An 11,370-nucleotide genomic window follows, 5' to 3' on the forward strand; every position below is an offset into this window, starting at 1 on the left:
GTAAGTAGATGTGTTTCATACAGAGACTGCCACATGTAAGCCTGGTCGCTTCTTGCAGCTTCACTTATTTCTTATGTTCTTATGTTCTTATGTACATCTTGATCCTCCATTATCTTCTTCACCTCCTGCACCAAAACATTTATTTCACTCCCTGCGTCAATCATTTCTACATCCTCCTGCTCCTGAAAACCACACTCTCTTCTAAAAACCTTCTGGAAACAGTTATTTATCACTTCAGCCATGCTTCCTGCCTCTTCATATACCACTCCATCAACTTGTAGTTTATTTATTCCAACTTTGTTCTTTAACTTCCCATTCACATATCATTTCTCTATGATGTTCTTTTCATAATTTCTTTTCTCCTCCCTGCATATTAGCACATATTTATTCCTTTCTTCCACATATTTCTTCCATGGTCACCTGTTTTATTTCTCCTCCATCTATTCCATGCTCTTTTTCTTTTCATTCTTGCCTCTTCACATCTTCTGTTAAACCATTCAATTACTCTAAATCCTTTTTTCAGATGTCTCTTACACATATCTCTCTATTCCTTCATTAAGCATCTCAAGCAAACTATTCCACTTTTCTTCCACTGCCTTTGTGTGTGTGTGTGTGTGTGTGTGTGTGTGTGTGTGTGTGTGTGTGTGTGTGTGTGTGTGTGTGTGTGTGTGTGTGTGTGTGTGTGTGTGTAACAGATTCTCTTCACAACAGTGGGTGGGCAGGGAGACAGGATGAGGGAAAGCTGGAAAGCATAGGGAAGGATGGTCAAACATGCACTCCTGTGAGAGCAATATCTATTAACTTCAATATACTAAAACTTATGTTTTTTTCCAAAGTTAATAGTCTGTTGCACATCCAACTGATAGTACACTTAAGGGGGTATCTCATGGTTTTTGAAAGATGGCTCCAATCCCATACAATTTTCACAGAATGTATTACCTTATTATGCAGTAATCCTGGCAAGGCTTAAGGATGTTAGGGGATAATAGTTTTTTTTCTTCCTGAATATTTTTTTTTTTTTATTAAAATCAAGGGGAAGTCCTACCACTGCCTCCATGTGATCCCCTCTGGGTAACATTAACAGTGGAGGCACTTTTGCAACCAGCCTAGCCAGTCAGTCTTGAACTACAAGTTCAAGAAACGCATACCGCACCTTGGAACTTGCAGATAAACTGGTTACCTCCAATACATGACTGAAAAATGAGATAACAAAATGAAGAAAAAAGGGATGAAAATATATACTAAGAAAACAGAAGTACTTAAACTAAGTAGAGAAAATGCATCCTTGTACATAAGGATTGGAGAAAAGATAAAACTGATACAGAATTTCCAATACCTGGGTGAGCAAATAAATGTAGAAAATAAACAGGAAGTGGATATAAATCATAGAATAACTAAATATAACAATTTAACGGCACTGTATCTAATACTAAAAGACAAACATGTCCCTGAAAACACCAAAATAATAATTTATACCACCATCCTACAGCCAATATTACTTTACAGCTCTGAAGTATGGACTCTGACACAAAGTAAGTCAAGCAGCAGAAATAAAAGTATTAAGATTGATTAAGGGTGTAACTATAAGAGATCAAATAAGAAATTATGATATAAGAGGAGAATTGAGATTAATTGCCATCACTCAGGCTGTGGAAAGAAATTAACTAAGATGGTACAGACATGTAATGAGAATGGAAGAAGAAAGGTTACCGAGACAGACACTGGAATGGATACCACAGAGGAAAAGGACAGAAGAAAGACCAAGGGAGAGATGGATGAAAGATGTCAAGGAGGAAGTTGATGGAGAAGTGTCCCCTCCTCCTTCCTGATAAGTTTTGGTCCACTGTTGAACAGTTCTGAGAGCTAAACCAGCGTTCACAGCTATTTCTTGATTTGAATTATTCTCCCTAACTAAGGCACATATGACTTAAATTTGGGCTTTAGTAAGAAGTTTTTAGGGCCCATAATAGGCATAATAAGGCAGGATGGTATGCTTGCACAACCACAAAAACAGGCCATGAGGGGCAAGAGAAACTGAAACACGAGACGACACGAGCCATAGGCAAGCACAAACTAAGGAAATATATCATCTACTTTGGTTACTAGAGCTGCAGAGTTGCCAGATGTCGACATTTACCAAATCCCACCATAACTTTTACAGTTATGGTGGGTAATTTAAATTTGGTCAGAACGGAAGGCACAGTCCCTCTCACACCTTCCGCTCTGACCAGGACTGTACTTTACATTTGTTAATGTTAAACTGCATTTGTCATCTGTCTGTCCATTCATTCATCCTATTTAAATAGAGACAAATAACATTAAATTGAATTACAGTACTGTAATTTATCTTTATTGTTTATAGTTGCTAGCACAGGTGGAAGGTGAGGGAGTAGAGGAACAGGAGGAAGCTACTGAATTTTGGGTAAAAAGCTGCTGTGTGCCTCCTCCCCTCTCTCTGTTAACTTATCTGAGAGAGAGAGAGAGAGAGAGAGAGAGAGAGAGAGAGAGAGAGAGAGAGAGAGAGAGAGAGAGAGAGAGAGAGAGAGAGAGTGAGAGAGAGAGAGAGAGAGAGAGAGAGAGAGAGAGAGAGAGAGAGAGAGAGAGAGAGAGAGAGAGAGCATCATTGGCAGTTGTCAAGGTCACCTGGCTGACATATACAACTACAACTCTCTCTCTCTCTCTCTCTCTCTCTCAGATAAGTTGAGAGAGAGAGAGGAGAGAGAGAGAGAGAGAGAGAGAGAGAGAGAGAGAGAGAGAGAGAGAGGAGAGAGAGGAGAGAGAGAGAGAGAGAGAGAGAGAGAGTAATCAGCAGTTGTCAAGGGTCATTGGGGTGACACAACTACAATTCTCTCTCTCTCTCTCTCTCTCTCTCTCCTCTATCTCACTCCCCTCTCCTCTCTCCTCTCCTCTCTCTCTCTCTCTCTCTCTCTCTCTCTTCTGGATGTAACAAATTTTCATCTTTAGCAACCCCCCCTTATATGTTCATTACTGGTAATGTACTGTAATTTACGATTAAAGAAAGAATAATCCAGGAGCCACATTCTCAAAGACATTCACAGCAACGCCTTCTTAGGGCCCAACGAACATCTTAAGTACACCAAGCTAAGAAGACCACTTACAAAGCATTCTTAAATGGCTTCTTAGACCAGTGTAGGTAAGATGTTCTTAGCTTCACCTCATTCACTTCAACCAATCAGTGTGTGCAATACAAATCAGTTTGGTGAAAAATATAAACAACTGCCTAAGCCTGGGGCTAGACCATTTGAACTCACACCTTCAAGCATTGAGTCACCAAAAGCCAAATGTACAAGAAAATCAACTTTTTCAGTGCTGAAATGTTTATGTTAATGGAGGAGGTGAAGAGAAAGAGGAAAATTATAACAAGGAAGCTGGGTGAATCTCTTAGCAGTGCAATAAAGAAACAAACATAGGCTAAACATGGACTTGTATCACTCCAGCTGTGTGCACATGGGGGTGTTCAAAAGAAGGAGGAGGAAGCGACCATTCTAATCCCTCAAACTACCGTCCTATTGCTTTAATTTCCTGCCTATCTAAAGTTTTTTAATCTATCCTCAACAGGAAGAATCTTAAGCATCTATCACTTCACAACCTTCTATCTGATTGCCACTATTGTTCCATCAAGGCCTACTGGTGATCTTCTGGCTTTCCTTACTGAGTCTTGGTCATCCTCTTTTAGAGATTTTGGTGAAACTTTTGCTGTTGCCTTGGATATATCAAAAGCTTTTGATAGAATCTGGCACAAAGCTTTGATTTCCAAACTACCCTCCTATGGCTTCTATCTTCTCTCTGTAACTTCAAGTTTCCTTTCTGACCACTCTATTGCTGCTGTGGTGGACAGTCACTGTTCTTCTCCTAAATTAACAAGGGTGTTAACACCCTCAGGGTTCTATCCTGTCACCTACTCTCTTCTTATTATTCATCAATGACCTTCTAAACCAAACTTCTTGTCCTATCCACTCCAACGCTGATGATACCACCCTGCACTTTTTCCACGTCTTTTCATAGACATCCAACCCTTCAGGAAGTAAATATTTCATGCAGGGAAGCCACAGAATACCTGACTTCTGATCTTTCTAAAATTTATGATTGGGGCAGAGCAAACTTGGTATTGTTCAATGGCTCAATAACTCAATTCCTCCATCTATCAACTCAACACAACCTTCCAGACAACTATCCCCTCTTCTTCAATGACACTCAACTGTCTCCCTCTTCTACACTGAACATCCTCGGTCTGTCCTTTACTTATAATCTGAACTGGAAACTTCACATCTCATCTCTAACTAAAAAGCTTCTATGAAGTTAGGCATTCTGAGACGTCTCTGCCAGTTTTTCTCACCACCACAGCTGCTAACTCTGTACAAGGGCCTTATCTGTTCACGTATGGAGTATGCTTCACATGTCTGGGGGGGTTCCACTCATACCACTCTTCTAGACAGGGTGGAATCAAAAGCTTTTTGTCCCATCAACTCCTCTCCTCTAACTGACCGTCTTCAGCCTCTCTCTCACCGCCGCAATGTTGCATCTCTAGCTGTCTTCTACCGCTATTTTCAGTATTCTCAATCATTCATCCCTTTCTCTCATAAACTCTGGAACTCCCTGCCAGCTTCTGTATTTCCAGCTTCCTATGACCTGAATTCCTTCAAAAGGGAGGTTTCAAGACACTTATCCTTCAATTTTTGACTACTGCTTTGTACCCTTTTCTGGGACTGGCATTTCTGTGGGCTTTTTTTTTTTTTTTATTGGATTTTTGGCCAGTGTCCCTCCCATATAAAAAAAAATACAAAAAAATATGCTGATCTGTGATTGCAGATCAAAGCAAAGGCAGTAAAAAACAAGAGAGAATTCATTAGAACTGATTTGGATTGGTAAGGTTATGATGTATTATTTTTTTAAGTTATGTCAAATGAGTATGTATCTTAAATTTGAGATATTATGCTTGTCTTACTGACACAGTGATATTGATCACGGAAGAGAATCACTCATATTTGGTACTTCTTACATATTTTTTTTTTGTGAATGTAGAATATTGAAGAATATAATGAAAAGTTATATTTGCAATTGTCATTTTTAAATATGGGTAAGGTCGTCTGGAATAACAGGGTTAATTAGCCTTGGTTTGTGTTGGCTACATATATTGGGTTATGTGTGATGCTAATCTAATTGTTGAACATTAATGAGTATAATTTCTAGAAATGTGATTTCAATACTCTCCTAGTCATTTATACACAAATGAATTAGACAAAGTAAAAGACTACAGAGGGTGTTCAAGTTATGAGACATATGTTCTAGAAAGTTGTTTCAAAGTTGTTTTGCTCATAACTCGTCATTGAAATTTTAGGGAAAAAAAAAGTATCATACATTCCACAAACAATGCAATGCTTACTTGCTTCATACTTGATACCATGAAAGAGAGAGAGAGAGAGAGAGAGAGAGAGAGAGAGAGAGAGAGAGAGAGAGAGCACCTTGCTTCATGGATGATGTCATATTACTGAGTAGTTGACAGGCTTGAGGCTTCTACCAAACACAGGACTCAAATTTGCCAGGCGTACAACCCAGGTTAAAATGAGATGCCTCTCTCTCTCTCTCTCTCTCTCTCTCTCTCTCTCTCTCTCTCTCTCTCTCTCTCTCTCTCTCTCTCTCTCTCTCTCTCTCTCTCTCTTTCTCTCTCTCATGCATATTTGTTTTCTCTCTCTCCCTCTCTCATGTACATTTGTTTCTCTCTCTCTCTCTCTCTCACATGCACATTTTTTTCTTTGTTCCTCTCTCTTTCTCGGGTTATACACACCTTTATTCATATAATCTATTAAGATGCTGGCTGAAAGGATAAGACAGGTATGTTTGCCTATTTGTGGACTTAATGTAACGGAGAAGGCTTTCTGCACCATGCAGCACAACCCTCCCATCTCTATGCCTCTCAGAGGCCAACTGGCAGAGGTCCATACTCCGTGGAATCTCAAGCCAGACTCACTGAGGTGCAGTATGATAATTTTTTATATTAAATTTAAGTTTTAAACTAGCATCTCAAAATAAACTGCTACAGGGCCTGTGTCCTGGGGGCAGTGGGCAGTCTTTCACTATGCTGCTCCACTGTGTGGGTAGTGGCAAAGCAGCATACTAGATAAATATGGAGCGAAGCACCAAATCTGAACTTTTAGTTAGCAAAAGGAACAATATCAAGAGCACATTTTCAAATTGCAAGAAGACAGCTCATATCTTTGAACATTCATAACTCATTACCTCATAATTTGGACACCCTCTTTAATCATTTTTTTTGAGAACTACTTGATATTGGTAATAAAGCCAATCTTAATGCTTACTTTTGGTTTCCATGATTGGATTTTATTTTCAGACAACAAGGATATGTTCACATCACAAGGTATCCATTGTTATTCCTGTTGAGAAGGAAAAACTGCTGTTCTTAGTGAGCTACAAAAGCTCCAACCCTGTTGTAGCTATGAATGTTCCATGGCTCTTAGCTGTGAATGATTTTGCTTTTGAAAATGACTAACTAGCGCTAAGATGTTCTTAACCTACTAAGATAATCGTAGTAGCTTTCAGGAATGTGGCCCTAGGCTCTTTGGGTCAAAAGACTTAGCTGGTCGTGGCACCTAACACTTTTCTCCTTTTTAGCTGGCATAATGGGAGGTAAAATAACACAAAAGAAGAAAAAAAGAAAAAAGAATGTTCTTGAACAACGCACTCTCATGAACACTGTTTACGCCAAGTGCGCCAATGCACAAGGTTCCATGAATTGTAAGTAATGTGTGTTCATACTCAATAGCATCATTCATGAACCAAATTAAAATACATATATATGTAGTAGTGCAAATATGCTTATTTTGATGTTTTTTCCAAAAATTGTGGCATTTTTTATAATATTTTCTGGTTCCGTGGAATCAATCAATTTTTTCCCATGGGTTCTTCAGTCGCCATAATGCACATCTGACAAAAAAAATGCTACACTGGAACAAATTATGTTCATTGTCACATATCCTACTGTATTTTAAATTAAAAAAACGATAAATCCAAATCTTTACTTTTATCTTTACCTTAGAAAACTTAGTAAAATCTTTGAAAAAAATTTCAAATTAACTGCCATCTTTTCACTAATGGAAAGTACTCTTTTAAGTAAAATAACTTGAAAGTTTAAAACTTCAACATGTTCATGTTTCACAAGCTAAAATGATCAATTATCGCTAGTTTAGAACCAAAAGTATCAGCAATATCGCTGAACTGATAATGCGGGAAAAATAATTATCGATAACCGATGACCCAATATTGTTATCGCGATAAATTATCATGATAGTTTATTGCAACCACCTATGGTGGAGACCAGATATTTCCTGTTTCTTGACAATTTTGGTTAATCTGGATATCGCGTCCATGTTACATACAAGCATGAAACTCACGTCATGTAGAAGATTCAGTGACCTTGCCACAAACATAAAAAAAATCGGGAGGCACGTGTCTAGTATGGCTATAATAGCACTCAAGTGTGGAGAAATTTGACATTTTCAAAGTCCAGCGAGTTCTGCACTAGACGAGTAAACACTGAAATTATTATTTTTTGTTTATAACTGGAATTTGTGGGTAGCAGCATATTAGGATTTCATAGTATCCATACAGCTGATCCCTCCAGTCACGCGCTACCACTCATGAGCCCATTCGTGAGGCCACCAATTACGACTTTCCATGGTAGGTTCAGTTACACTTTTCATTTGCTTTAGAGATGTGTCAGACATTCTGATAGGGGCTCATTATCATTTGTTAATATGGTTAACCAGTGGAGGGAGGTGAAGCAAAAAGTGCCAGTGTTTGTAAGGAAAAAGTCAGTATGTGGGATATTTAGCAATAACAATGTTCAAGATGTCATATACAGATGTAAAGAAGCCACCAAACTGTACCCACCTCCATCAACCTGAGAATCTATTCATCACACCGGGAAGGCATAACGGTATATTTTTTGAGGTCCCTTGTTAAGCTAGATTTTGCTAGGTTAGATTAAGTTAGGTTATGCTAGATTAGGTTAATATCTTAGCGGGAGGAGGTCCAGGCACGTTAATAATACAGGTTAATCTGGATATCGCGTCCGTGTTACATACAAGCACAAAACTCACATGTCATGGAGAAGGGTTCAGTAACCTTACCATAAATATTAAAAGAATTGGGGGCATGTGTCTAGTATGGCTGTAATAGCAATCACGAGTGTGGAGAAATGCGAGATCTTCTAAGTCCAGTGAGCTCTGCACCAGTCAAGAGTAAACACTGAAATTATTTTCTTTTGTTTATAACTGGGAGTTGTGGGTAGTGGCATATTAGGATTTCATGGTACAGTAAAATCCCTCTCATCCGGCATTCGAGTATCTGGCAGCTTCAAGTATCCGGCACATTTTTCCCTGAGCCTTAAAATCAATAAAAAATCAATGTGTACTCATAAAATCGATTAAAATTCCCGCGCGAGGCATACTTTGTCCCCTCGCCACCAGAGCGCACTGCTTCGCGCCACCCGCGGCCCACTGCATTGTGTTTACTCAGTGACTCAGTCCCGTGTGTGCACTGTTTATCGCCTGACGCCTTCATCATGCCTAAAGTTGTAGAAAAGAGGAAGCGTGTTGTGCTTACACTTAAGCAGCTGATCAGATCAGCTGCTGATTAAGATCAGCTGATCTTTGTTATGGTAAGATGCGTGAGTGTAGGGTGGTGATAGTGGACATAATTTCACTTCTATTCAAGTATCCGGCATGTCAGCGGTCCCGTTGATGCCGGATAAGAAGGATTTTACTGTATCTATACAGCTGATCCCTCTAATCATGCGCTGCCACTCAAGAGGCCATTCTTGAGGCCACCAATTACGACTTTCCATGGTAGGTTCAGTTACACTTTTTAATTTGTTTTAGAGATGTGTCAGGCATTCTGATAGAGGCTCAATGTCATTTGTTAATATGGCTACCCAGTGGAGGGAGGTGAAGTAAACAGTGCCAGTGTTCAGCAGGAAAAAAAATTCATTATGTGAGATATTTAGCAACAGCAATGGTTAAGATGCTGCCAAACTGTACCCACTTAGCTCCATTGCCCTGAGAATCTCCACACCACAACGGTAAGGTATAACAGTATAATTTTTGAGGTCCCTCGTTAGGTTAGGTTAGATTAAGTTAGGTTATCCTAGGTCAGGTTAGATTAGGTTAAGTTATGCTAGATTAGGTTAACATCCTAGCCGGAGGGGGGGAGTGTCCAGCCCAAACGGCTAGGTTAGATTAACGTCCAAGTGGAAGGGGTCTAGGAGTTAGGAGAGGCTAGGGAAATTCGAAATGTTCAGGTAAATTTTCTCGGATTTTTTAAAGCCCTTATATCACTTATTTTCATCCCTCCAAAAACTCACAATTCCCCACAGGCCCCCAAACTTGTTTGAGAGGTTGGGGGGGTTGGGGGGTGGAATGGGGTGGGGCGGATTTCTTATCAAAAAATACCAAAATACAAATCTTAATCCCCATTTTACTTGTTGGATATAATGATAATATTATATTTGCTCAAACCATTGCTGTTAATGCTTTGCTAAAGTTTTATTGGGTTTACTGGCTAAGTGAAATATATGAAGTGGAAGATATGCAGATAAGTTAAGGGGGACTGTCCAGAGTAAATTTCCTGGATGCAAATATAAGGTATACCCGAGAATAAGCATGTAGTTGTGTGTTTGTGGGTGTCATGTGCTGGTCTGCTGGCTTGCTGCAATTTTCCGTGTTTTGAAGTCCCTACCCCTTTAATACTTGCATGACAGATGTGTCGGCGTTTCAGTCCATCTGCTCCTCTTCTTCTTTTATTGCTATCAGCAATAATAGCAGCAATACTGTTAGGTCCGCGAAATCCCAACTCAGGAGGCCTGCGTCTCCTCTTCCTCTGCACTCTACTTGATGTAAATAAACACAGTATAAGTAACGCAGCTGCAAGGCTGCCGTATCGGAATACTAACACAAATAGCACCAAGTTCTCCAAAAGGCATGTTTATAAGTATTTAATCCTTCAAAATAAGATAATGATCCATAAGCCAAAGCTGACATGATTCTTTTATTGTTGTAAATTCATCAAACTATTCTTACCTCTGACGAGTGACGATGTATGAAGATGAAATAATAAGGCAAGATAAAGTGGTAGGAATGCATCTGTAGGCACCAATGAAGTAAAATATTGGTAATAACCTCCAGAAACGCGAAAGAAATAAGGATGAATTATATAAAATAATAAGTTCAGGAAATACAAGGAGAAATGTGTGGAAATGAAGTATTGTGGGGGCAGGGGGTCGTAAAACAGGTCCTTTAGAGCAGGTAGATACTGCCTTTGCATACCATATTACAGTTCACAAAAGATAGGAAATATACAGAAGACTTTTTTCATCAGAATTAACATAAATGTTGGCTCTACATATCATGCATTATCCTTAACACATATATTAAGGTTTTAATGACCGCTGTTAGGCGAGATGCTTCGGTTAAGTTAGGTTAGATTAGTTATAACCAACCCTAATATAACCAAACCTAGCAGAACTCATTAAAATATTCACAGATGTGTTAAGGGCAGTAAGCATAGTATATGTGCACACAACATTTAGGCATAATGTGGGCCCAGCCAGCCTGGGACCACAGGGACCACAAATCTCCACGATTGTCTAGGTCAGTTTTGATTGAGCAACTAATCTGCATATCTGCCATGATTCGATTAGCTTTGGGTAGGTTATGTTAGATTGGTTAGAAGAATGGACCATATATATATATATATATATATATATATATATATATATATATATATATATATATATATATATATATATATATATATATATATATATATATATATATATGGACCACCAAGATCAACTCCATGGAGCACTAGCACAGGAGCACAAACAAGTTGAAGGTTAACCATATGGTGTGATTAGTTGTATGTATGCATTTATATTTTTTAAACATTTCTTATCAAAAAGATTGTTTCTAAATTTTTTAGGTTGTCACATAGCTGTAATAAATTGAAAATAGCAGCCATTCTGTCATAATTGAATTGCTGTATACGGGCCCAGATTGTTACTGGACAGTTTTTTCTCCCAAAAACTAGATTTAAACAAGAATAACATGAACATTGCCTCTGTGGAAAAACCCCCTTTCTGAATGTGAAGATTCCTAGTTCCCTGCAGTGGTGGAGAGTTACCTAGAATTAGTTTCCCTTAATTATAACGTATTACAAGACAAAAAAGATCACCCCAAAAATGCATTTGGCATTATTTTGCAGTCCAGCTAGACAATAAGGTATAGTACTGTATCAATCCATTATTCCAAGTTCAACTTTCATTTGTGTGTATTG

General features: G+C 38.7%; 1 protein-coding gene across 6 annotated transcripts in view; it reads right to left on the reverse strand.

Moving 5' to 3' along the window:
* The window catches only part of LOC135113199 (uncharacterized), a 52,772-nt gene extending 42,639 nt beyond the window's left edge, over window positions 1–10,133 (reverse strand). For 2 of the 6 annotated variants that reach the window (XR_010274749.1, XR_010274750.1), the window contains exons 1-2: window positions 10,116–10,133; window positions 9,775–9,922 (exon numbers count right to left, since the gene is read on the reverse strand). Coding sequence is in view for 2 of the 6 variants with exons in the window: in XM_064028332.1 (XP_063884402.1) it covers window positions 9,775–9,791 (17 nt within the window). In the remaining 4 variants the exon portion in view is untranslated. Of the gene's footprint in view, window positions 1–9,774; window positions 9,929–10,115 lie in introns of those variants that run through there. The other 4 variants (XR_010274748.1, XM_064028332.1, XM_064028333.1 and 1 more) reach the window with 4 other exon arrangements.
* Window positions 10,134–11,370: the final 1,237 nt, after the last annotated feature.

Source organism: Scylla paramamosain, chromosome 25 (assembly GCF_035594125.1).
Source record: "Scylla paramamosain isolate STU-SP2022 chromosome 25, ASM3559412v1, whole genome shotgun sequence".
Taxonomy (NCBI): Eukaryota; Metazoa; Arthropoda; class Malacostraca; order Decapoda; family Portunidae; genus Scylla; species Scylla paramamosain.